Here is a 27,167-nt window from a genome sequence, read left to right on the forward strand (position 1 = left end):
AACTTTTTCACTCACACGGATCTTAATTATCCCCAAATCACCTGTCCTCTTCATTCCCTGCCAAAGTTTCCAGTATGGGATTTTTATTCATTTCTTTTACTCAGTAACAGATGTGATTTGAAATGTAGAGAAGTACAGTACTTCCAACAAAAGCAAAAGTAAAATTAGTACATAGTACTACAGTCATTCATTACTTTCCACCTCTGGTCAATACCATTTACTGGGGTGTGCGGTTACACTGAATCAGGAGAGGACTGAAACCTTTCACCAGAGCAGAGATTGAAAACATCACAAACTTTAAAAGCTGCTTTCAGAACTCTGCACTGCATGCACTGAAGTCTAACGATTGTCCTGAGGGATCGTTTGTGCAAACATAAATGTCCTTAAATGTCACTCTGGAGATCCTCAAACCAGCTCCCAAAATAATCTCCACTTAATGTACGAATGATCACGTGAGAATGAAGCACAAGAAACTCCACCCTCTCGCTTAGACCCTCCTCCTGATCACTCAGTGGCTCAGGTTTCAGGTCTGGCAGTAACTCTAGGAAAAACCTCTGCTGTACATGGATCAGAAATGTATAAATAGAAAACACTCCACAAAGGTTATGTGGAGGGCTCAACATTTACAGAGTGCATACTCTCAAATCAAACCAGAGAAAGGAGTCAAAATTATTGAACTGCTAATTGGGGCCCCTGAGGACTCCCAGTGTATTAATCCAGCCCTGACTGCAGAGGAGAAAAGAAAAGAAGCTGTCTTCACGTAAAAGGCACGGACATCATCTGTTTGTGGTATATAGTTTACAAAAGTATGTTTTGGGAGAATTTGGAAAACAATTTCAGTAAAGTACAAACACGAGTTTTGAGATTTTATTTTTTAACATGGATGTTGTATGACTCTAAATATATTGTAACACCTGTGAACATCAACAGAGAATCACTTGGATCTATGGGAGAGTGCTCTTCACTAATAAGATCTCCGGTCTCTGTCTTAGCTCAGGTAGCAGTCGCGTCCAATTTAAGACCAGCAAGAGAATCAGCAGCCACTTCCTCTTCCTCCTCCTCTTCTTCGTCTTCCTCTTCATCATCCTCCTCATCATCGTCATCATCGTCATCATCGTCATCATAGGAGTCGTCCTCTCCGTCGTCATCACGTTGACCTGTACCTCCAGATGCCAGGTTCTTCCAGTAGGAGTCGTACCCCGACGCTCCGTCGCAATCGTAATCGTCGACACCAGACTGGCGGCCAAATTTCACCGTGCGAGCTTAAGGAAAACACAGTCATGGATTAGGACAGGGATACAAAAGTCTTGTGAGTCTGTTGCTGCCGGTTTTTGTTAACCTGATATTATATAGCTCAACTGTATTTTATAGTTTTTCATGACTTATAAAAATACTACAGGACATTTCCAGCTTGAGCCTCCTCACTATAGCGTACTGCCTCACTTTCTTTCATATCATTTATCTTTCGATTGAATTAGGAAAGTGTTCTTGAGTCATTTCTCTGCTGCATGAGAGAAAGATTTTCTTCTCCTTGCCTTTGGTTTTATTCATCAAAAGCTGACCTCAGTGTTTCAGTGTAATGGAAGTGCATTCAAAAGTGGCACTACCTTCAGGAATATGTAGTTATCAGTTATTGACAATCAGTGATGGTGATCAGTATCATGTTCTATGAATTGATGAATGGAAAACTGCTATTTCTAAGTTTGAAAGTTCAAACTAAAGTAATCACATCACTTAAACTAGAGTAATCGTACAAGGTGCCCATCTTTTTCTTCATAAAAAGAAACAAATATCTTGCTAAATCATTTTGTTAAGGAAATTAGCTCCTTTCTTTTTCTTTTATCATGATTCAGCAGCAGGGGGACTTGAGCAACTGCAACTTCCCCCCCAACGGCAGCTTTCCTGGAAACAAGAAACACTTTCTGTTTACACGTTTGTGTGAAACTCACTGGACATGCTGAGATCTTTGGTCTCCTGTGTCTCATGGCCACACTTTGGACATGGTGGAGCTTTGCCCTTCTCCTGTTTAAAGACTTTGCTCTTGGCATGGTCATCACAGTAACAGGCCTGAGAGGACAGAGTTCAGCAAACATTAGAATCATGACACAAAACATTCCAAACTTGAGAGAATTCTGAGCCCTATACTTTCTTATTGATGTAAAGTGTAAGCAGATAAAACTGACACCCTTTCATCGTCTGTGGGATGTGTCTAGAACTCCCTCTGTGGCAAACCCACACAACATTACAGCACAAACTGTGAATTCCAATAAACTCCAATAAAGCTGCAGAGAGGTAGAGATCAGAGCAATGTCAGGAATGTGTTTCTGAAGCTATGTGTCCTCGCTGGAGTCCAGTGTCCTTGCTGGACAGACATAAGTGGACACAAGTGGCCTTGGTCAGGGAGACGGCAAACAACCTAACAGTGACAATCAGAGCTTCAGAACAATTGAGAAGTCTTCTGCTAAGATAGGAGAATTTGACAGAAGGACAGCCGTCTCAGCAGCAGTGCATTAGCCAGGAGTTATTGTTAGGAGGGAAATATTCTCTGATTCTCTGATCAGACTGAAAGTGAATGTTTTGGGAAGAACCTCAAGCCACTGCTCATCGCCTACAATGCCATCTCTGCAGTAAAGCACGGTGGTGGCAGCATCATGTTACCAGGGCTCCTCAGCAACAGAGACAAGGAGAAATGAGGGATGGATGAAATGAAAGAAACATTGTGCCTCAAAAAAAGTCTAAAGTAAATTCCAAATTTAAGCCCCAACTGTGGAAACTGTGGAAAGGCATGAACATAGGACTTCAGGCGCCTCCCATATACAGTATTTAAAGGAGTTTGAGGGTGCACTGGTGTCCACGCTTGTTGAAACCAGGACCCAGGTGCTGAACTACAGTATGTAGCTGGTTAATTGTGTGGGTAAGAGACTTCAGTGGTTGGTTTTAGTAAATTCTTACTAAAATTCCTTTTTGTTGTTTTAATTCTGGTAAATAAGCGTCCACTCGTCACTCTAACCTTTTTGAAAAGTGGGCAAAGAGAAAAACAAACATGTTTCTGGAAATAAAAAGAGGAGAGACCGCTACGTACAGTAAAAGACAAATGATGCTTATTTTAAACATTACAACATGTTGACTCATTCTAATAAACCCAAAACTAAAATTGTGAACCTGTAAATGACCACAATATGGGCATTTTAATATATTTTTTACTGATAAACACATCACCTTGCAGCGCAGGCAGGAGTGTTGACCCAATCTATTACAGGAAATACCTGAAATGCAAAACCAGAGAAAACAAAAAAAACAAACTGTAATCAACTTCTCTTTTCCTCACACAACCATTCCACACATTCTCTGAATTACATGAATTCATTTTCTATTAAATCACAAGGAAGGCCAATGAATGACAATGTGAAAGTAAATCAATATCTCACACTTGAAAGTTTCTGCCTGAAGGACTTGGCAGCTTGCCTGGTGCTCAAACTGATCATCCTCACACAAGAAGTTTTGGCAGAAAGAACAACGGAAAATCCGCCCTCCTGTTCAGAAAGTCAGCACAGCCACTGGTGATTTTAAGTGTAACGGTAAAGTGGTCATGTGATTTTCTGTCAACTGGGGGTGTGTGTCTTACCATGATCCCAGACACCACGTTCACACTCAATGCAGTCCGCTTCAGTCAGGGGACAGATGCAGGCGTGAGTGCTCAGACACTTCCTACCGTGGCACACCCAAGCTTCACAGAAGTCACATACTGCCCCCTTGTGGTCAACAGAGAAAAAGTCATTTTTCAAGACCCATGTGACTTGCGTAAAAGAAGAAGAAAATAGGTCTGGTAAAACTCTTAAACTTTTCAGAAAGATTTGTCAGCAAAAAATAGAAAAAGACATTGAGCTGTCATTCATCAACTTCATCGTGACTGATTTTTTCATCATTCTGCTTCATGTTTGTACATATTTGTACAACAGCAGTCATGGGATGTCTGCTTATTGTTTCCTATATCATGATGATACTGTAGGGCAATGATTCAAGCCCAGTTCAACAGCCTTTCATAAGAACATTTTGTTTTAGAGTTAAAAATAAATGGTGTAACTAATACATATTTGACATAGGAAAACCTGCATAACTGCATAACAAAGCTAGTGCGGACTAGTCACCACACTAAGAGGCTTTCCAGAAATATGATGCGAGAATATCATTTCAGAAATGCTCTCTTACCACCATGGCCATCCCAGTGCTGTGGATCCCAGGATGTTTGATGACACAGTCTGATGACTTCATGCACTTAGTTTTACCTGAAATTTCAGTTTAGAAGTTTCATATGGGTGTCACAAAAAGAAGATGATTGCACTACAAGCTGGAGGCAAGGATACTGAAATACAGCTTTCAATCAATTAATTAATTAATGATCAATCAATCGAATAATTGTTGCAGCCCTAGATGGATGGTTAATGTCCTTGAAAATAATGGTAGGCTGAGGCCAAATCCAAATAATATCACTTTTACACAAAAAGGCAACACATTAAACACTTTAAGAGTATATTTGTGGAGTTGTTTGTATTTTTGAATATTCATTAGTACATTGACTATAAACATAATGAAACTTAATGCTGTTACTCACCACACTGTGCACAGACTGGAAGCTTCTGCACTGAGTTGCAGAAGTAGCAGAACGCTCTGTTTTTCTGTTTTCTACCAGAGAGAAAGGTTTGTTAACTCAGTGACCTATTATATTGTACATGTTCTTGTTTTTATTGTGTGTGTTGTTACTAGGGATGGGCATTTCAAGAAAAAAAGGCTCTCTGAATGTGTCTTATTTATCCAATATTTGAATATTCTAAACTCCAGTGCATGGGACCAAATGAAACACAGATTTAGAGCGTGTTGAGCTAAGAGGAGTAGCTTCAAGATATATTTAAATCATGCAGGAGTTTTTTTCCAATGCAATGAGTCAAATTTGTGTGTATGTACACTACCAGTTAAAGGTTTCAAACTTTTGACTGGTAGTGTATACAGTATGACATTGCACTCCATTATGCCACTCCTTTATTATTGCACTATTTTTTCCCACTGTTGCACATTTTACATTTTATGTTTATAACATTGCTTGTATTGCTGCTATGTTGAAATAATTTCCCCTTGGGCATGAATAAAGTATTTCTATTCTATTCTATTCTATTCTATGTATATATATAATACATATAATATAATATATAATAGTAATATTCATGCCCAGCCCCAGTTGTTACTAGAGGACAACTCACTTACCTCTGGCATTTGTCACATTCCTACAAAACAGATCACAACAAAATAATAAGAAATAAACAAAACCAGTCCTTTGCATGTGACATGTCAATACTAATGTAATAACGTGTTGTGTACTTACCATGTTGGAGTTGCAGGGGTGTTTGGCCACCTCTACATGTTCCCGGTTGGCTCGGCTCTGTTTCTCTCTCTCTTTCCGGCTCTCGGCCTTTTTCCGTGCCCCGGTTTTCTTTTTCGGCATTTCTCTACCACGGTGATAGTGTTCACTATAAGATCACAACAGGTTTAATTTCAGCTTTATGTTAGCCAACACAAGAACAGACCAATAACACGAAGCTAATCATTCAGCACTTTAGCGAACAGAGAATAACTATGGGTTAATTCGAAATTTCTTTCTGATTTCTGTCTTAAAACACACAACTTGGCTTGTAACGTAAACGTCTCAACAACATATGTGGAGCTGTTTGAGGCGTTGGAACGTTTCTGTCGTTGTTCACACATTTTCATAACACGTACACGGTGAGTAAAATTAACAGTCTCTAATAGTGGATGTTTCATATTTGGGATGACTAATAGTAACGTTCAAGGTCCAGATTGTTACACACGTGTCACAACAAGTTCACGATTATGATTTTAACATTTTCTTACCCGAGAAGTGAGCACGACGATAGCTACTGGGTCCGATCGGGAAAGGCGAACGGACTGAAACACTCACCGCCAAGAAATTCGTTCCTAGGTTTGAGTTGAGATGAAGCTTCACTTGATTCGTACTGAAGCCCATTTCCGCCAATTGAAAATGTATATAAACATATGTATATATATATATGTATATATATGTGTATATATATATATACATATATATATTTGTAAGTCATAATGAGATCCTAAGTCATAATTATGAGACACTAAGTCATTATTATGAGATACTTAGTATTTCATAATTATGACTTAACATCTCATTATTATGACTAAGTCGTACTTATGATACACTAAGTCGTAATTACGAAATAGAAAGTCATAGTAATTAGATACTAAGTCATAATAATGAGATGTTAAGTCATCATTATGAGATACTTAGACATACTTATGATACACTAAGACGTAATTATGAAGCATAATAATGAGATACATAATTATGAGATCATAATTATGACTTAGTATATATGAGTCTTAGTATCTATGAGTCATAATTTTGAGATTCTAGGTCATAATAAGGAGATACAATCTCAAAACTATGTCAAGCAAAGTCATAAATATGAGCTGTTAAGTCGTACGATATACTAAGTTGTAATTATGTGAGATACTATCATATATATGTTTATTTTTAAAGTGGTGAAAACGGGCTTCCATATCCATAAGTAACACACCGTGCGTTTTCCCGGTGAGGCGATGCATCACATTTTCAGTGATTTACATCCTAATCCAATTGTATGAACCATCATAATGTTTAAGGGGTCAACAATTGCATTTACATATTATTTAACTCGGTGTACATTAAAAATGAAAGATAAACTTATCTCTTGTATTTTTCAACACTTATCCAAAATACACAGGATCTGCCAAAAGATCTGTATGTAGTCATTTATAGCGGTTTACGTCGTCATACGTATTCCCTCCGCCCCCCGTGTCTCCGCCCAGGTCACGTGTCGGTGAGCGCGCAGCCAATCCTGTCATAGAATTGGAAAGAGCTGACGTAGACAACAACAACACATGCAAGTGTTAGTCTGTCTGTATGTGTGTGTGTGTGTGTGGTGGACTCTTGCAGGCAGCTCTGGGTTTCCCTTTAATGAGGGCCGCCGTCTGGCCCTGACTTCACGTGAATGCATCTGCAACCTGTGGCTCGTTTTAAAAGAGCGGCGGGCTGCACATTTTTCCACTGAGGAAGAGGAGGAGGAGGAGGGCGCAATGGCACTGTCGCTCATCCCAGCGTGCCGCAGTCTGGCTCTCTCGACGTGGTTGCTGTCGTTTTGCTTCGTCCACCTGCTCTGTCTGGACTTCACTGTGGCAGAGAAAGAGGAATGGTACACCGCCTTTGTCAACATCAGCTACCTGGACCCCGCCACCTCGGAGGTCAGGACAGAGAAAACCGAATGCGGACGCTACGGAGAGCACTCGCCCAAGAAAGAAGCCAAAGGTCTGGCTTTGGTGCCGACCCTCCCTCAGGACAGGCAGGCGTGCGAGCCACACGTCCGCTTCCCTCCCGTATCCCACACCTCCGCCTCCTGGGTGGCTCTGGTGGCTGCGGGAAACTGTACCTACAGAGAGAAGATCCGTAACATAGCGACGCTCAACGCCTCCGCTGTTGTCATATACAACACTGGCTCCAGCAGCCCCAACGAAACCATAACAATGCCTCATCCAGGTAAGAGACTGTGCGTCAGGAAGCGTCCAAGCCAAGTCCAGCTCTCACTCCCTGTGCTCACCTCTCAGGGTCTGTGTGAGTAGTCATCACACCACATGCTTGTGTCTTTATCTAGTGCAGTGTCTCCCAAACTTTTTTCCACACCTTAAGTAGAATTAAAAATTAATTAAAACTTTTAAAAACATGTACTAAAAAATCACCCCAAACATGTAGTGAATGTACTAAATGAGTTCACACATTGTGGATTAAACCCTATCATCTTCACGTTAATGTCAAGATAGACTGTGGCAACAGCAACATTGTTTTAGTCAAGCAAGAAAACCACAAACACACTGGAGAATGACTGAAAACACAATCAATTGCCCACTGAAAGTTTTACTTGTGAATTCTACTGCTCAGAAAGGCCAGTCCTTCAGCAGGCTAACAAGATAAATGTCCTCCTGTCTCCTGTAACCACTGCATACAAACAAACTCTCCCTCAGTCAGGTCTGATAGTATTGCTTGACAGAGCCTGTTTTCATATTTTCTTTGCTGTCAGAGGCCAAACACAGGCATTACTATAACATCAACAACAACACATATGTGTCACATATCATAAGTCGTATGTGTGTGTTGTCACTAAAATGTATTTCATGACCCTGTCTGTGTGGATGACTAATATAGGCCAATTGTTTGCCAATTAAGAACACTCTGCCTTTTGTGTTGAAACACAAAAGGCACTTGTGTTGTGTTGTCTCTGAAACTGTTTTTAAAAAGCAAACTTTCTACCAGGACTGTAATACTCAGTATCTACACTACCAGTCAAACGTTTTGGACACTTTTGACTGGTAGTGTATATCGGTCTGATACTTGCCATGTATGTGCATGTACTATGCATGACCTTAAATGTGACACAAATGCTCCACTAACACAGGCAACATGCTTTAGAGATGGATGTCCTCCATCACTGCATGTGACAGGGATATGAGAGATGAAATTGTCTGCCATGTAATTGGAGCATTATGCTTGGTTAAAGCCGGTTAAAGTAACACAATGTAGGGTTTGCTCTTGGGTTTCCCCCACATTTGGTTAACGGTATTTATTGTTACAACTGTCATAAATTAGACACTATACGGACAAAAGGATTTGGCTTGGTTAAGTGTTGAATTCAGGTGTTTCAAGCCGGCTTTCAGACTGGCTCCTTATCTCAGATTAAGGGCAATTTTAACGCTTTCAGCATACCAAGACCTTTTGGACAATAAGTATGCTTCCAACTTTGTGGCAAAAGTTTGAGGAAGGCCCAGTGCACAAAGCAGAGATTATAAAGACATGGTTCGATGAGTTTGGTGTGGAAGAACTTGAACAGAGAGCACTGGCTTCAACCCCTCGAGCACCTTTGTGATGAACTGGAGCAGAGATTGTGAGCCAGTGCTTCTCGTCCAACATCAGTGCCTCATAAATGAAACCAACTCCTCTGTATGTGTCCCTGTTGATGTAATGATCAGGTGCCAGAATACTTTTGTCCATATAATATATGTTGCAGTAACATGTGCATTTGTTGACAATCCAACACTGAAGCTGGACTTCTAATGTACAAATAACCATGTCTTCAGAGCAGATACAGTAGCCTACACTATAGTACACTCTCACACTCACACCTATGGTCAATTTACAGTGTCCCATTTGCCTAATCCCCAAATCTGCATGTCCTTGGAGAACCTGGAGAAAACTAAACCAGAAACGGTGTGGTCAAAAAAGTCATACAATATTGGTAACGTCACATTCAGTGACCAGGTTGAATATTTATCCTTTCAGAGACTGAAGATCCTCAATCACTTTGTTGTTCTTGATGAAGTTGTAAACGACAAAGTCCATTTTCCAGCAAACCCAATCAAAGATTAATACTTTATCTGATTTAATCCTCTCTCCATGAGCTGTGATAAGAGTCACTTAAAACCATAGATGTCCCTCTCATATCAGTGCTGCAGCCTCTGAGCTTAGCTTAGCATACAGACGTGAAACGTGACTTTATCTAAGGATTAGAAAAATATCCCATGCATCTGTTTAATCCACAGTCAAATATAACAAGTTAATTAAAGAGAATTTAAGGAGCTTTACTCTTTGACAGAGCCATGCTAGCTGCTTGCCCCCGTTTCCATACTTGAGGTTTTAAATTTGCTGGTACACATTTAAAGTGGTGTCATTTTCTCATGCCAAAGCCAAAAATGTCAAAGAATTTGCAGTTAAATAATCTGAGTCATTTGGTATTTACTGGTTGTAAAGTGGTTGACCGGTGAATTCTGTGGTGAGACACATCAAACTGACGTAGACTTGAGGCTGAGCAGGATGTTGTCAACTAAATTGCCCCATTAGGCATTTGTTCTTTGTTTCTTTCTTCCACATGCTGGCCTATAATGGGTCTAAAGACACAAATCTGTCCACAAGATCAGCCTCAGTCTCAGCCGTTGCCCTCCTGTTTTAGAAACAGCTATTTTTGTCTGCTCTGGCTGCGTCACGGTGAACAGAAGGAGATAAGAGTAAAGGCTTAGAGAAATCTTACATGCCTGATTATGCCGTCTGTTACAGTGTTTCTGTTGCTATGAAGCCGAGGTTCAGTCATACATGAGCTGTATTTTAACGTCTATATAATCATTCTGGATGCAACAGTTTTGCTTTCCACATGAGGTGGTGTGTTTATAAAGGCCGTAGTTACATCACGGCGATTCACCATCTACACACCATATGGTCCCACCCAATAAAACCATAAATCCACATGTCAGGACTGTGTGTTCGAGGCTATATACAAAATAAATGAAATACAAAGGTTCCCATGGTTGTTATGCAGTCACATAGCGAGGGAGTCCTGACAGTTAGTTTGTTTGTCTATGAAAATCAGGTAATATATCTCTGTAAACACATGTTGACTTAAATAATGACAGGAAACAGCCAGTTGTCCAAGGCCCATAGATGTTATAGCATGCACAGCAGTTAGCTGTCCAAACAAGCTTTTGTTTCTCTGTTTCTGTTGTTAGCAGGGTTTGTTTTAGAGGCTCTAACATAAACAATAAAAAGTCGTTCTGCAGGAGCAGCTCTTGTAATACACAGAGATGCTTTGTTAGCTTAATTTACAGGCTGCTGTTTTTATTCATGTGTTATCAAAAACTGTAAAGTAAAACAGTTTTGTTTTACTGCTCATTCTTGCATATGCATTAAAATAAAATAGCTTAAAAAGACAATTATTCTCCCTCTGCTAGATATATGTCACATGAAATGCAGATTTTAACAGATCTGTTACGGTAAGGGATTTATATGTATGACACTATTTTATGGAAGTACCTGTACATGTTAGAATCAAAGTGAAACTGTTCCTGGTTGCCACTGGTGTAACCAGGCTAAACAGTAAAGTAGCCACTGTGGTTCCATGAAGCCACAGGCCACAGATCACATATAATATAACTGTTGATGTAATTCTGATAATCTTTTTGTTTACAGCCTCTTGACATGTTTAGGCATGATGACTCTTCTATTACTCCTTTATCCTAGATAGTATTTGCACAATGGGCACTGAATAGCTCACTATGTAGCACTGACTTTTTTTGCTTCTCTGTCCAGGACAAAATGATCCGACTTCTTCTTCGCTTTTAGCCGTCTGCATTTTAATGCATCTCCACTACTTGCTTTAGTCGAACTTGAGACGTGTTGAAGTGCACCGAGCTGCATTATTGGTACCACTTAACACAAGAAATGTCATAAAAATATGATACATGATACTTTCATTGAGCTGTTTTTTTTACCTCAGTCCTATCAGTCCTAATTATTGATATACAATATATATATACAATACAATATTGAAATACATTGATTTTAAAAATTAAGATTTTAACCCGGATTAAAACAGAAAATATGAATCATTTTCAATGTACTACATGCAAAGTAATTTTATTGTGTTTGTTTTGTGGAAATAGCGTGTTTTTTTCTTTATATGCCGGGAAAAAAAGCCATCTGGTGGAGAGTAGTAAATGTTTTATGCTTTAATGGAATATAACATGTCTCTGTGAGATCAAAATTTGCAGATTGAATTTGCCGATTGAATTGGTTTCAATGGCACATTTTTTGCACTTAATGTTATGAGTGTAACACTTGTTTGTATTTTGGTCTTACTGTTGGAGCTGAGCTGGAAATAAGATCAAATAATAATGCACAATACTGCCAACATTCATGCCTGTAGTGTGTAAAAATGCACCCTTAAATGAAAATTGAAGTCATGAATATTCTGGTTGCTACATTGTCATCAGTGAAGTCAGTATTTCAAAGGTTTCCTGCAGCTCTGATTCATCTCCTACATCACTAACCTGGTGTTTTCTTGTGTCTGTGCAGATACAGGTGACGTTGTTGTCATCATGATCCCAGAGCCTAAAGGTCGTGAGATTGTGGCCTTGCTGGAGCAGAATATTGCGGTCACGGTACACATCACTATAGGGACCCGCAACCTGCAGAAGTACGTGAGCAGAACATCGGTAGTGTTTGTCTCCATTTCCTTCATCGTGCTCATGATAATCTCTCTCGCATGGCTCGTCTTCTACTACATCCAGAGGTTCCGCTACGCGAATGCACGAGATCGCAACCAGGTACCGGACTGTGCTTATTTCAAACTGTAAACTATATCAATGATTTATATCTGTCTTACAGAGGCACAGAGAGTGCTGAGGTCTCACTTTTGACATTGGCCTGTGCAGTTAAGCATGTTGTGTAGTGTTGCCTCTATAGATCTATAGAGAGAAACCAGCTCATCCTTCCAGCCCTTTGAACTGACTGAGCAAATGCTTGCTTTTGCCATCTCTGTATTAGAAATGGCCGCCACTGACGTCTGTAATGACAGGAGCCATTGCCATGGCAACCATTGTTTGCTTGTTCAAATTATGTTGATTTATGTCACATAAGGAATTCACAATTTTAAAAAAAGGCTTTCAATTTATTTGAGAGGCAGCCAAGTATAGTAAAACACTTGGAAGGTGTCCGCTTCTTGACTCCAGACCCATCTTCAACATTCTCCTAAAATGTGTTTCATATGAAACCCTGTCATTTTCTTCTTTTAGTTATATATGCTCAGCATTATAAACTATATTAGGTGTTTGTTCACTTTATTGACTTTCATAATACTAAGCAGATTGATTGTGATATTGTGTATTAACTGAGTATTAAGATACTGCTTTCCTCTGTTAAAAACCCCTCGATGTAGTCAGTAACGAGTCATTTCTTAACATATTGTTGTTGTCTTACAGAGACGTCTTGGAGATGCCGCCAAAAAAGCCATCAGCAAGCTTCAAGTGCGAACCATTAAGAAAGGGGACAAGGTATATGATGCTTTGTGCACTGAAAACAGTAAATTATAAATGACTTTGACAAAATGGAAACTTTTATTTAGAATTATACTGTACTTATTTTACATTAGGAGGCTTATAGATATATAGGAGACTTCCCACGTCTGTACCTTTACTCTGTGTTTTAGGAGACTGATTCAGACTTCGACAACTGTGCAGTTTGCATTGAAGGTTACAAGCCTAATGATGTCATAAGGATATTACCATGCCGGTAACGTTTGTTTGATCACTGTTTAAAATAAGCACTGTCCTCGGGGCATAGAGGAAGTACATGTTCCATAATTCACTGTACTCTCTGTTTTAGCTGTTGTTTGTGGTTGATATTAATCAAATGTGCACTGCCGTGTTGTTTTGTCAGACATGTCTTTCATAAACACTGTGTAGACCCATGGCTACAAGATCACCGGACGTGTCCCATGTGTAAAATGAACATACTCAAAGCCTTAGGAGTCCCAGTAAGTTCCTCTTTAATTTATGTGCACATTATATTACATTATATTACATTATGTTAGTTATATTACATGATATGCACACATGCAACTGCTTTACATTCTCACATTTAGGGTAATCTAACCTTAAAGTCCCTGTAAAGCAAATACAAAGTTTCTCCTCTGTCGCGTCTCTATGTGTTTCAAGATAGGAAACTGAAGTGTTTTAATATAGGAGCGTTTATGTTAATATTTGTTCCAAACAGGTGAGAGTCACTTCACTGTTAGTTCAGTTAAATAACTAACAGTGTGACAGTGACGTTTGTGACAAAGCCAGAGGAGATGTCTTTGATCACTTAAGAGGGACTTTAAAGTTACTAAATGTGTGTTTGTTTTTTGAGAAGTGTACTTGGGATGACCATGAAAACTTTGATTTTAAGGAGCGCTGGAACAGCATACACACATCACTGTCTTATGACTCCTCTGTGTATTACACAGTGCTCGATGCATGACCTCCAGTTACCTCCGTGTCCACAATAAAGCACAGAGCAAATGCACAACCACATTTGTATACTATGACGTGACAGCCATAATTTCCAGCACAAACCCCCAACGAAACATCAGCGTGAGGAAGGAAATGTTTGGAATGGCTGGTTAGCCAATGTGTTGCCTTATGTCTCTGCATTTCATGCACGTCATCAAACTAGGTCTTTGGTGGAAATGACATACTGTGCGTTGAAAAGTCTAAAATATCAAACTGATGAAGATGCATATTGTGCTTTCCAGCTCAACGCGGACTGCTCGGATGAGATTCCTCCAGATTACGATACGTCTGTCGGAGGTCCACCCACCAACCCCATCAGCGGGGCAAGTGAAATGACTGTTAACGAGAGCTCGGTGGTTCTGGATCCTGTAGGCAGAGGGATCGGCCTGCACCAGCTCCAGGCTGATGCAGAGACAGCACGTCAGGCAGGGGAGAGCCACATCTTTGCCAGCAGTAAGTACACATGTTGTGTAAAGCTCTGTCACGGCATGCTGGCACAATTACTCTACAGTCTCAGATTTCCACTTTTTTTTCCACCTCATGGTTTTACTCTACATATGTAAATGATATTTACATATGTTATTTACATATATTTACATACTATGTATATATAAATAAGTACTTATACCATTACTGGCCTGTGATGAGATTAAAACTGCAAATGTATTCAAACATAATAGTGATCATTGTTCTAGCACTGTCCTACCACTGTAATCAGTCTGTTCAACAGCCACCTGTCCCCTGTGCAAATCCTGACCCACATGCAACGCCCTGTTTGTTAAAAGTATAAAGTGCTAATGCTTTAAAGCTGTTGCTTTACCCTGTTTACCATCTGCTAGCTACAGTATGTGTGTAAGTACATGCAGTTGCTCAGACGTCATAGTCCCAGAGCACAGATGTGGCCACAGTGAGTCATGCATTTGTAACATAATCATAACAGGAGAAATCTTTTTTTTTTGTACCTTCATACAGTTTGTTCGCAAACATTTTTTTTTTTCTGTAAAGTTTACAATCCTGCAGATTCCCCTAACATGTTCAATTCAGTATTCAATTTTTATTCAAACTATTTCAGAGATTTGTTGATTCAGTGCCTGGATGATCATGAAAGTCTTGTTTGTGTTTTCTAAAATGCTAATGAATGCATGTTTCTATCCAATAGCACTATGCAAATATAACATTTCTTTAAATGAAATGAAATGAAATTTGGCCAAAGTTGAGTGCTCACAAATGGTTTCAAAAGTAGACTGAGTAAATGAGAAACTAATTAAAGCAGTAGTGCATAACTTTTCAGTGAGTTCACACAATGCTGATTAAGTCCATCAGCTCTCTCTCTCTCTCTGTGCGTCACCAGCAACATTCCCGCTCTGCACACAGGAAGTGTGTTTTATGTTGCTGCACACGGAGGCTACAGAAACATTGACATTTTTAGGATTGTTAAGTCGTTTTAACTTAGCTACAGTTCGGCATTGCTTGGCTTGATTCTTGTGTCAGACGTCATGCTCATGCCTCTTCCTGTGACGGCACTCTGACCAATCAGTGGCCGGCAGTCTGACGACGTCACGCATAATGTCAGCTCGGCTCGCTTGGAAATACCAGGTACTGTCGCTAACACAAAATAACCACGTCGTGCCGAGGTGAGGCGTGCCACGCTAGTGTAAGGAGCTTGAAAGTTATGCACTTCAGCCTTAAAGGAGAACTAACTAAAGCCCACGTCTCACAGGACTCGATTGTCCCTGTTCAGAGTGACCTGTCATACTGTCCCCTCCTCCACAGGTGAGCACCAGCCTCCGCTCAGCACTGATTCAGACACTTCTCTCATCGAGGGCATGGAGATAGGTTTGTCTGAAATGGACCTGTCCACAGAGCAGGAATGTGACGAGGCCAAATCCTGAGCCAGTCAGAGCTGAGAGAACGATCACGAGAGCAGGGCAAAGTGATCGGCGATCGGTGGCTCTTTAGAGATTCGCCCGGGAGGAAGTGACATGGAGTGACAGACGATGGGTAAATGAGCAATACAACCCATAGCAGCACAAAAAAAACCCTAGTTCTGTCTGTGTGAAGTACTCCGATTTAAAACAGATTTGCTTCTGTGTCGTGCGGACATGTTGCTTGCTCGTTTTCTTGATGTCTTGTTGGTGAACACAGCGCTCATGTTGTGGTGGTCTCGTTGCTCTCCACAGTAGAATATAGTGAGACGTCACTGGCCTTAATGAGGAGTCAAAAAGCTGCTTCTGGACACAAAATGAGCAGTAGGGTCTTTTTAACACCCACTGTAGCTTTAATATTAGGTGCATATTATTGGTGTAAGATCACTGCCAATGTATTCCACATGGACACGTAGCACATATGAAGCCGACTGTATATTAGCTTTTTCTTAGGAGTCCCAAACAGCAGCTGGCAAAGCAGCATTTTTTGTCAGCATCAGACTTGGGTAACATGTTTTACCCTCTGTAAACTTGAAGCACAGATCTGTTGAGTTCATGTGTCCATGTTGCATTAAGGAGTTGAAACACACGATGCTGTACTTTCTAAGTCGTAAGTGTTTGTGTCACTACTGTGCAGAGTTCTTCACTTTTAAACTCCTAAAACCAGCTGAATTCTCCTGTTGTTGAGAGGGAAAAACAAAACAAACACTAAGTAGATTTGTGTGTCCTCACATTTGACAATCATAGCTTGCCACAAGCAGTTTGAAGTGATGTCACCCACTGCCCTACTGAAACTGCTGCTGGTCTACGAGTTACCACAACACAACTGTCATACATACAGGACACGGAGACACGCTTCTTACTGGTGTCAACTTTCTACTTGTGTCAAGCCAGCCAGTATAAATAACTATGTCAACAAGTCTGTGCCAAGTGAATCAGTCGTATTTGAAACGCTGCTGTTGTCCGTGTATGTTAATCCCTCTGACTGCCAATAAAGGTAATAACAGGAAATCACTGCATGAAGTAAAACTGAAAAATCTACAGGATTAGATAAAAAGAAAGAAGACTCAGTGGAAAAAGGGGGAACTCTTTCATTTGATAAGTAATTCAATTAAGTATTTAATGGCATGAAATCCTTACAGCATGTTACACACAACTAAGTTATTTTTTTGGGACGACATCTACAGTAACACAGACCCTGTGCAATGTTAGTCAAAACACTCCCTTTGTATTTTTGAATATAAAAAGGGATTTCTTCTTGGCGTTGACTCACTCTTAAACTAAAGTATGTCCCAATATTTGAATGTAATTACATCTGCCAAACAGGTTACGTTATTGAGCACTTTCTTAAAACAAAAACTGAAAAATCTGACTTATTTGTGGTGTTGAAGACTTCGAATTTGTTAATAATTCATGTGGGATTGTTTGGCTTTGGCAGAGAGGCATGTGCCTCACTGAGCGCCATTGTTCACGTAAGCATGTTTTAGTTTGTATCGTGGTCATTTTAATGGCAGTCGGATCAGAATTGAATCTGGTTTACTGCTTGTTAAACCCCAAAATACACCTTTGAATAACAAAGATACTAACCAGGCCTGTTAAAACAGCCATTTTTAAGTCCAAACATAAATGCACTTTAAAAAAAAATACATACAAATATCTATATGTATATATATATATATATATATTCCTTTTAACTATATATAAAAAAGTTAAAAGGAAGTAATTAAAGAATAGTACAGAAGAGAGACATATTAAAGTAAAGTGCAGAAGATCACTACCATAGATTTACACCAGTGTTGTTAAACTACTAGTCTCCTTTTAATGACACTAAAGAAGTGACACATGAATTGCACGCTGTCCTTGTTACAAACCATGTATGCTGTAATAGTAAATATGGAGTAGGGACACAGTTTCAGACTCCTGAGAGTGATGCTGACTGTTAACATTTGTAGTCTGCAATGAGTTCTCACCTCTCATCCTTCTGTCACAGTCCTGTGTTTCCTCTCACAAATCCTGTTGACCTGCACTGACTGACGAGACACAATATTATTTAACTTGTGGTTTCCTTTTCTCTCTCCTGTCAATGTTTCCATTCATTTTTAATACTTTATTAATCCCCTTAGGGAAATTATTCTCTGCATTTTGACCCATCCTAGAATTAGGAGCAGTGGGCTGCCACACTGAGTAGCGCCCGGGGAGCAATGGGGGTTGGATACCTTGCTCAGGGGTACCCCAGCCTTTTCAACCTGGTGGGGACTTGAACCGGCAACCTTCCGATTACAAGCCAAGTTCCCTTTCCACTTGGCCACAGGCTGCCCTAAATTATGCCCTGTTACATAGCAGACACACACATACATAAGTGCATGCTCTCCTGTTCACTGCACCATCACTGGATGCATGAGCAAATGTTTTGCAGTCTAGTGAAAGCTTGGCGTCCATAGACACTACTTTTTAGTCACTATTAGTATCTGTAAATTTGAAGGTTCAAATAGTTGTGTCCTGGCAGCAGTGTTTCACTGGGAGACTTAACATCTGCATTTCATTTTCATTACCTCACTTTATAATGAGTTGCTAGCACATGCTGTACAGTTCGACATGTAACCTGTACTTTCCATGTTAAGTGTGAACGCCTTCTGGAAGAATCAATATTTATACAGCATGTGCTGTGTGTCTAGACATTTCAACGGTGCACTTTTCAGTATGTTTTATCCTTATACACCGCTTTTTATTGACATGCAGGAGAAAAGACCGTGATTCATGTCAGATAAGCACAGATACAGATGCCAGTGAGATTACACAGAACACTCTCTCATTGACTTTCTTGTTCTCTTAATCCCACCTTCTTCTGTCTCATTGACGTCTTCACATTTGCACACAAGCAAGCATAAACACTTTCTGTCAGACTGTTGGTCTGAAGAGCCAAGCAACAGGATAAAGGAAAGCATACTGTGTTTCAGTAACAAATTAAGGAATTATGAGACACCCAAGACCTGAGGTGTAATCCATGTCAATACTTGACCTGAAACAATTCAAAATTCATTTACTGATCATTTCCAACAGGTTTTCTCAAACAAAGTTTGTATTTTGCTACCAATTGTGGGGAAAATAGAAATGCCCTTGAAAGAAGAGAAATTATTTTTTAATATTCATGTGTTAGTGAAGAGCGTATTGGAATGTATGTACATAATTGGTGTCACAGACAGGATTTGAGTTGAAGATTTATGTTGGTTTAGACAGTGTTCATTCATCAGGAGAAGGAATACTCATTACAATGAAGGAACTAATTTAATGAACACTGTCACTGTCTCTATTGTAGGTATTATTGTTGTCGTCCTTCTTTCTTCTTCTTGTGTAAACCTTCCGATATTGCACTGTTGTTCCTCCAGTGAATAATGAGTGGTTATACTGAAGCCAGCGGGCACATTTGTTGCTTCTTATATAATGTTGTGATATGTTATCTGTACTATAATCCATACGATGGGGGCATACAGGGTGACAGGGTACCAATATACTGTACACTATAATCAGCAGAAATGACTTGCTTGTTATTTTGTATTAAAATATAAATATATGTATTATTTAAGGAGTCTTTGTCCATTTCTTGTACGATGAGGCATGTCTCAAGAGTTTCACTGATAATAAATGTGAATCAAGTTTCTCCAGTTTTTAGTAAACCTGCTTGTTTCATATTAACTCACTCACACACTTTAGAACATTATTGAAAAACCATAATAACATCACCCAGTATACAGTCTGGGTAAATAACACCGTTTCCCACATAATGAAGTTAAATTTAAAATCATGTTATACACTTCAGTGAACAGTAGGTGGCAGTATACAACCTTCACATACAGGGTATGGGTGGTAGCTGAAGTTATGAAAATCAGGTTTTATACTGCAGTTAATGTATTTTTTGACCATGATTATACTCTCATGAAAAGTAGTTCATTAATAAATATATGTATTGCTTTGTTTTACAACCAGTGATTGAAAAATTAGAGATGTTTACCTGAGTTTGTATTACTTTATAGGTTATATGATGTGGTTATTTACCTGAGTTTGTATTACTTTATAGGTTATATGATGTGGTTATTTACCTGAGGTAGAATGAACATGTGCAGTGTCTGTATAGCGTATAATATATTACTGTATTATATATTGTGAGTATTTGAAATATGTAAGGGCTGCCACTGCTATTTAATAGTTTGTTTATTCATGTTGCTTTATAAAATTCAGAATCTAGTAAAATGTACAGTAGAGGAAAAAACATTCAAATATTCAGTATTAAAGTAGTCAACAGCAGGGGTCTCAAACTCAAATGACCTGGGGGCCACTGAGCATCAGGGGCCAGTCAAGTGAAAAAAAGGTCCAACTGTTCAGGAGAGGTGGTTTTTCCGCAAATCTTTCAAAATAAAGGTGTCTGTGTTGATATGGACCTATACACTGCATTGTTCACAATAAAAACACAATTCATTTTAAGTAACTCATTCTAACTGAGAGACCTACAGTCTTCTTCTTATTATTGTTATTTATCAAAATATCCGTTTAGTCTGTTTTATTTAGAAATGTAAAAACCCACAATTGATTCTATGATGCAGGTGAATCCAGTGAGCTCAAATCAATGGATTGTTATTGTTGTAATAATGTATTTCCTGAGGAGGGCAGTAATATGCTCAGTGACACTAAATCGGCCAAAAACCAAAGAAGAAAAGGAGAACGGAGAGGATGAGGAGGAGGAGGAGGAGGAGGAGGAGAACGTTGCTGGATGCGGTCTCTCGTCTCTCTCCAAAGCAAACACATCATGGGTCGCAGTGAGGAGCTCAGTGACTTTCAGCGGGGCACTGTCGTGGGATGTCACCTGAGTAAGAAGTCCGTGCGTGAGATCTCCGCCCTGTTGGACCTGCCTCGCTCCACGGTGAGCTCCGTGATCCTGAAGTGGAAACGTGGAGGAATAACGACGGCCCTGCCCCGCAGCGGCCGGCCGCACAAGCTCAAAGAGCAGCACCGTCAAGTGCTGGAGAAGGTGGCGCTGGAGAAGTGTCTGCCCTCGGTGGAAGCTCTCACCTCCGAGTTCCAAAGCGCCTCCGGGACCTGCGTGAGTTCCAGGACTGTCCGCCGGGAACTCCGTGAGATGGGCTTCCGTGGCCGAGTGTCAACGTACAAGTCCAAAGGTGCGTTCAGGTGCTGTGGGACACTGGGACTCAGAAGTTTACAAGTTTAGACGTTGAACAGTATTGGCGCTTTTCCACTATGTCGTTCTAGCACGGCTCGGCTCGACTCTACTCTGTTTATTTTGCTTTTTCCATTAGGGATCGTACCTGGTTCTTTTTGTTACCTACTCTGGCGAGCTGAAAAGTCACTGGAAGAGTCATGAGCACGAAACCGAGCTTTGCCGAACTGTAGATCAGTTGAAAAGACTAATAGTCTGCTTTACTCTACTCGCAACTTGGTTCAGTTGGGGACTCAGCTGGTCTGAGTTTGCTTTCACACTGCAATTGATTAAAGCCAACCAAACCTTTTGAATAACGTATTCCCCTCCTCGCCTGAGGCGGCGCTGCAGCAAGAATTACTGAAAAGAAAACTCGCTCATCTATCAGTTAATGAAGGACAACTTCAAAACATGGAGCTGTATCAAGTCCTATCTTGGGTCTTAGCTTTAATATTTAGTTATATGTGAACATACGATGGGCTCAACCATTTCTCCCGGCTATCGTTCCACACGTGCGTATGTTTTGGTTGTGTTTACCCACAATGCCATGCGTTGTAGGCCGCTTCCTGCGTTTGCTTCACTTGAAGTTCGGTTGCACATTCACAAACAAACAAATGATCTAGGATTCGATTAAGAAGGGCTGGTGTGATTGCACACGCCTTAATCTCCAAATTAATCTCTGTTAAAGTCGCGTTAATCTCCAAAATCTAACAGTAGAGAGGGTTCTGTTGAGGTTGTAACAATAAAACAATTTACGAGACACACACACACACACCCAGCAAACACACATGATTTAAAACAATGCAAATCAAAGTTCAGGTATATAATGTAAAAAATGCATGGTCACAACTGGACAGGAGAGATCTAGCCTTCTGCAAAACTGGTCTGTCATAGAGTTGTTTAAGTGAGAGCTGCTGTACACTAATTATTTATTTGATTGAATATTGGACAATCACGTGATTATTTATAAAAAAAAAAATACAGTTGTCCATTTGTTTGTACTGAAAAGTGACAGCTTTGATCTGTCCTAATAATTTTGTCTTTCTTTGATGCCAGTTGGGGAAAAGGTGGAAAAGAGCCAGGAGGAGGAGGAGGAGGACGCTGCAGTGGACGCGTCTCGTCTTGACATGCGTGTTGGACATATCATCACGGCTCTGCGGCCTCCACAAAGTGACGGTGTGTATGTGGCGCAGGTCGATGTGGGAGAGACGACTCACAGGACAGTAGTCAGCAGACTGGCGAACCACATACCAGTGGCTCAGGTACATCATGGTGCCATAATGTTACTTTTCCCGTGTGGTTTTTACCCATTTCTGTCATATTTTGTGATATTTTTCAGATACAGTCTCAAGTCCTAACCCTAACCCTCAAGTCAACTCAAACTTATTTATAGAGGACATTTAGTGCAATACAGAATGATATAAATAAGAAATCAATAAAAATGGAAAGCATAAAAAACATAAAACACTTAAAAGCAAACAAACAAAAGATGGTCAAACACCATGGAGTAAAGTAATCAGGGCTTCAACTAATAATAACTGTGATAGGGTCTGTGCAAATATTTTTGTTTTAAATTCTGAACATTAACATCCTCAGATTTAACAGGATGTCAGTGTTTATTATTTGAATGCAAAGATCAGGTGACCTGAGGTGACAGGAGGTGAATCCAGGATTTTAATGTCAGGTGTGAACAACACGTCAGGAACTGAAAGTGGTCCACTGTCAGTGTTCTGTGCCATCCCACATCTGATGCAAACATGTGACTGAGGGCAGGTCTGTGTGTTGACAGGCTCTACGTGCACATGGGACCTGTCATGTTCAAAAAAGGGCAGGTCTTCCCGTACCTGATGCCTTAAAGTTGAAAACACTGTTGTTGTTTCATTTGAACGGAAGGCCTGGCTGAAACACATTCTACATATTTTGTATAACTTAAATAGAAACATGTGTTTGCCAACGTCCTCCATGAAAACCATGTAACTTTTCATCTTAAACTGAAACTGGTTATAGAAGTGTGATGGTGATTTCTTAAAAACTTTGCCGTCACTATATTACTTCTTTTTTCATTGCAGCTGTTTTAATGTGTTATTCTGACTGTAAGTGGTGAGCCACTCTTTCTGCCAGGGCTTTCTTGTAAAAGAGATTTATATCTCAAGAGACCTCCTGGTTAAAGATAAAGGCTTATATCAAACCTGCTGGTCCTGAATTAGGCAGTTTCTCTTACTATTCTTTACTAAACTAAAGTTAAACAATTGCCAAAAGTTCCTCCGTGCTCCGTGATTATATAGGACTGGTGATGGAATTCTATAGCGCGACTCTGCAGCTGTTGCCTTTTTGACTTGTGTCCACTGTCCACATGTCACTCTGCGTATGCCTCAGACTTTGCAGTAACAGTCTCTGTTTCCTGCAGTTTCCTCTTTCAAAATGGATTCAGAATTATAGAAAGATGTGTTTATAGGGATGGAATGATTATTTTTTTTAACCTTTTTGAAAAGGCACACACACCATCAATCATCAGACTCAAAATAATTGTATATATTAAGAGATGTTTGTATTCCATTGGCTAAAGCTGTTAATTGTGCATACTATTTCTTATTTATTAGGATCCCTGGCACAGTCCACATTAAAAACATGCATTTAGACATGAAGTCAATTTGAAAGATACATAAAAAACAAAGAGACAAAAATCATGCAGTTATGATGCACCAAAAAGTATTACAATATTATGTTATAATACCAAGAAATGCAATGATGATACATGAAAAATGAGAATTAGACACAAAACCAGTACAAAGACCATCACTGTAAAACTGAATTACACAGTTTCCCTTTTAGTGCCTCTGTGAATGAGACTGTATCTTTGTTGGCATCATACAATCAGCACTGTTATGTTGTTATGTTTGTTATATATTCATTTTTCAGAAAATAATCCTTCATGTAACAGCTTTCATAACAGGAGACTTTAGTATATCATCCACACAGTTAGCCAGTGTAGTTGTTTATGAATCTGACAGAATGAACAGTGGAGAACTAATCTGGTTAGTCTTTAAGATACCTTTTCAGCTGCACCTGTCCAGTTTCTGTGGGTCAGGGTCAGGGTCAGGGTCAGGGTCAGGCACATAAGCTGTTGCAAGCTATTTAATTGTCTCTCCATCATGCAGATGCAGAACCGCATGGCAGTCCTGCTGTGTAACCTGAAGCCGACCAGTCTGGGTGGAGTGGAGTCCCAGGCTGTGGTCATGTGTGCCAGCTCACCAGACAAGGTTGAAATCCTTGATCCTCCAAGTGGAGCAGTACCAGGGGACAGAGTTACTCTCCAGGGCTTCCCAGGTACTACAGCCTGATAACTGTGATAACGTTCATAGTAGTCAATCAAAGATGTTTCACCAAGCGTTTAGAATAATATCTTTATTGTCATTGTACAAAACAATGAAGCTGGAATGTGTTATTAAAATGATTAGCCTTCTAATCTAATTTAATAATTTAATTTTGGCTCCTGAGTGAAAGTTGAAGTTAGAATAAATGGTTTGAAACAAATCACTCTTGGTAAACAGAGAAACATTTGACAAATCTGAGGTAAAGCATACACATTAACACGTATGTGATACATCATCGTGTGTTTGCACCATGTAATAATATTATATATGTATTTATTCACACCTTTAGTCCACATAGAGCTAGAGCTTATTTAACTCACATTTGGAACACATTCTGTAAAAGTAGGCCTCATTCCTAAACACTCCTGCTGTTTTCTCTCTCTTGTGGACAAATGGGAATAGATCTCTGCTCCAATTTCCATAATTTGGTGTTATAGCAATACATACCACCAAAAAAATCATAAATCCTGCATGGATCACTGTGTAGACAAGAGCAGAAGATTTTCTTCTCATGCAGCAAACCATCGTCTTGATTTCAGGTGAACCAGATAAAGAGCTGACTCTTTGGAAGAAGATTCAGCCAGACCTTCGCACCGATGGCCAGTGTGTCGCAACTTACAAGGGCGCTGCTTTTGAAGTCGTCGGAAAGGGAGTTTGCAAATCCCAAACCATGAGCAACTGTGAAATCAAATGAGCCAACTGTGCTGCAAGGAAGCGCTCGTCGCAAATCTCTGCAGCCCAAATGTCGTGGAGGGCCTTTCTGAGAGAGCTGTGGATATTGAAGCATGTGGGTGTGAAATGAGATGTCCAACAATGAACTTCTGAGTGTTTAGGAAAATCACAGTGAAACTTATGTCGCCCTCTGTGGACAGATAGGAGCATTACTGCACTATTTCATTTCTTTCTGATTATGAAAGTCAGTGACGTTAAGCACTGCTGTCCCCACGATGATGCACAGTATGTGTGTGGGAAGTCAGACATGAGAACTGTGCATACAGTCATACAGACTATAGTGAAAAGAAAAGGGAAATTCTTTAAAATAGAAATAAATAGAAAACAATTTCCCATGCGATCAGAGTGGCCATTCCCTTTGACCTGTGGATGAAACTCAACAGTGCAGAATCCCCATTGATGAGGGACATTCTGACATTCTGACAGTCTAAACTGAACCCTGCAGGACGTCATTTGGTTATGATGCTCTTCAGTGTTTCATCTTTGTGCGTCTGACACTCACAAATGATGCACATGAGTCAGTGTGTTGTGTACCAGTATACCTAACCTGTGGAAAGTCTACTTCTCTACATTGATTGTGCTTTTGTTTAACTGCAGTCTCGAAGCAGTCACGGGGGAAACGAATACTGACAGCCCTAAAAACATTTGGCTGTAAAAGTAGATGTTTATTGACTGTTTCTGCACCACTTACGCTTCCATCCTGCTGTGTCAAACTGTCACTCTGCTCTGCAGGATAAGAGTTAGGTTTAACTTTAACTTTTATATGTCCTTCTTTATGGAATGAGCTCCCGTTACAAAGAGTTGGACGACAAACAATAAACCACCATATTTCGTTTTGAAAAGAAGTTCTTTCTGTCTCTGTCGTTGGGATGAACAAGTCCATAAACCACACAGGCAAGTTTGTCTTCCCTTTTTAAAGGAAGAACTGAAAAACATGTGTATTAAATGGGGACGTGATACAGGAACTAAGAAGGGGAACAGACTTTTCCAAGAAATGATCATGCTGGTGATAGTTTGACAAGACTGTAAAGCTGTAAATCACTTTGATAAACATCCTAGAACCCGTAGAATGAGCTACCTCACAACTTTCTCATGTAACAGGAGGAGGCAGTGTCACTGACCTTCTAACTTTTATCCCACTGATATTCCACTGTTCACATCAACAGCTGGTTTTTTGTCTGTTGTTTTGCAACAGTCATAAGATGTGATCTGATCTAAATGACCTGAAATGTAATGTGCTTTAATGACGAGCACATCATTACAATATATCCTGCTCTCTTTTAACTTTTATCAGGAAAAAAGGAAGTTCCTCACTATGTTTAGGATGATGTGTTGCTTTTACCTTCTCTTGTTGTCAATGTTTGGTTTGATGGATTCAATACAAGAAGAGTTGAATTATGTATTACTTTTAAAATACTGTCTTCCTAATTCTACTGACTTTATAACTTTTTTCCTGCAACTGTGTTTTTTTTGTATTTATTTATTTAGAAAGCACAAAATCACACAGTCATCCTACCTTAAAGGTCCAGTGTGTAAGAATTAGTGACATCTGGCCTTTGCATACCAAAAATAATGTTATTTTCAGTCAGCTTCCATGGCAAAACACAAAACAGAGGTCTTAAACTCGCGGTCCATGGACAACATGGGAACCTCCCCTTGATTTCACGTGGCCGGCCACTTAATATCAAGTTATGAGTGATTTCAGTCTTTTTAATGAATGGATTCATTTTGCAACTACTGTGTATTACATCACTCCATATCAAAAAAGCTTTTATTTTGAAATTCTGTGACATATCCTCACAAATATTCAATATGATGAAGGAATATCCTGTTATAATTTTGAACTCATGTCACCCACCCCTACTGAACACTTTGTTTTCCACTGTTTTCCCCAAGACGTTGGACTTTTCACTCAAAGCTAAATTTAAATTTATACAAAGGTATTTATGGGTAGTATATTCAATTTCTGCCAATGAA

General features: G+C 39.7%; 3 protein-coding genes across 4 annotated transcripts; 2 read left to right on the plus strand and 1 right to left on the minus strand.

Moving 5' to 3' along the window:
• Positions 1–854: 854 nt before the first annotated feature.
• Positions 855–5,990, minus strand: znf330 (zinc finger protein 330). Its single transcript, XM_044027944.1, has 10 exons — positions 5,905–5,990; positions 5,378–5,522; positions 5,260–5,279; positions 4,613–4,683; positions 4,210–4,286; positions 3,626–3,752; positions 3,429–3,533; positions 3,220–3,266; positions 1,950–2,067; positions 855–1,262 (listed from the first exon to the last, which is right to left on the minus strand). Exons 2-10 carry the CDS (start codon positions 5,495–5,497, stop codon positions 994–996), a joined length of 954 nt encoding a protein of 317 aa, XP_043883879.1. The 5' UTR covers positions 5,498–5,522; positions 5,905–5,990; the 3' UTR covers positions 855–993.
• Positions 5,991–6,973: 983 nt separating this feature from the next.
• rnf150a (ring finger protein 150a) lies at positions 6,974–19,458 on the plus strand. 2 transcript variants are annotated; one of them, XM_044027941.1, is made up of 7 exons: positions 6,974–7,618; positions 11,975–12,225; positions 12,880–12,951; positions 13,107–13,189; positions 13,337–13,433; positions 14,193–14,403; positions 15,724–19,458. In XM_044027941.1, the coding sequence occupies exons 1-7, from the start codon at positions 7,162–7,164 to the stop codon at positions 15,840–15,842; spliced, it is 1,290 nt and encodes a 429-aa protein (XP_043883876.1). In that variant the 5' UTR covers positions 6,974–7,161; the 3' UTR covers positions 15,843–19,458. The 2 variants fall into 2 exon arrangements, with proteins under 2 accessions (XP_043883876.1, XP_043883877.1); XM_044027942.1 differs by lacking the exons at positions 13,107–13,189; positions 13,337–13,433.
• An 894-nt stretch (positions 19,459–20,352) lies between these two features.
• LOC122770813 (aminoacyl tRNA synthase complex-interacting multifunctional protein 1-like) lies at positions 20,353–26,590 on the plus strand. Its single transcript, XM_044027945.1, has 4 exons — positions 20,353–21,046; positions 22,141–22,346; positions 24,243–24,411; positions 24,998–26,590. Exons 1-4 carry the CDS (start codon positions 20,641–20,643, stop codon positions 25,150–25,152), a joined length of 936 nt encoding a protein of 311 aa, XP_043883880.1. The 5' UTR covers positions 20,353–20,640; the 3' UTR covers positions 25,153–26,590.
• The last annotated feature ends 577 nt before the right edge of the window (positions 26,591–27,167 follow it).

The sequence above is a fragment of the Solea senegalensis genome, linkage group LG6 (assembly GCF_019176455.1).
Source record: "Solea senegalensis isolate Sse05_10M linkage group LG6, IFAPA_SoseM_1, whole genome shotgun sequence".
Classification (NCBI taxonomy): domain Eukaryota; kingdom Metazoa; phylum Chordata; class Actinopteri; order Pleuronectiformes; family Soleidae; genus Solea; species Solea senegalensis.

Coding starts and splice junctions, on each gene's coding strand:
- znf330 (XM_044027944.1), bottom strand. CDS start 5,497: ATGCCGAAAAAGAAAACCGGGGCACGGAAAAAGGCCGAGAGCCGGAAA. Junction 3,534..3,625: donor ACGTGGTGTCTGGGATCATG/GTAAGACACACA, acceptor CTTTCTGAACAG/GAGGGCGGATTTTCCGTTGT. Junction 2,068..3,219: donor ACTCCTGCCTGCGCTGCAAG/GTGATGTGTTTA, acceptor CTGTCCTCTCAG/GCCTGTTACTGTGATGACCA.
- rnf150a (XM_044027941.1), top strand. CDS start 7,162: ATGGCACTGTCGCTCATCCCAGCGTGCCGCAGTCTGGCTCTCTCGACG. Junction 13,190..13,336: donor ATAAGGATATTACCATGCCG/GTAACGTTTGTT, acceptor TTGTTTTGTCAG/ACATGTCTTTCATAAACACT. Junction 13,434..14,192: donor TCAAAGCCTTAGGAGTCCCA/GTAAGTTCCTCT, acceptor TGTGCTTTCCAG/CTCAACGCGGACTGCTCGGA.
- LOC122770813 (XM_044027945.1), top strand. CDS start 20,641: ATGCGGTCTCTCGTCTCTCTCCAAAGCAAACACATCATGGGTCGCAGT. Junction 21,047..22,140: donor GTCAACGTACAAGTCCAAAG/GTGCGTTCAGGT, acceptor CTTTGATGCCAG/TTGGGGAAAAGGTGGAAAAG. Junction 22,347..24,242: donor ACCACATACCAGTGGCTCAG/GTACATCATGGT, acceptor TCCATCATGCAG/ATGCAGAACCGCATGGCAGT.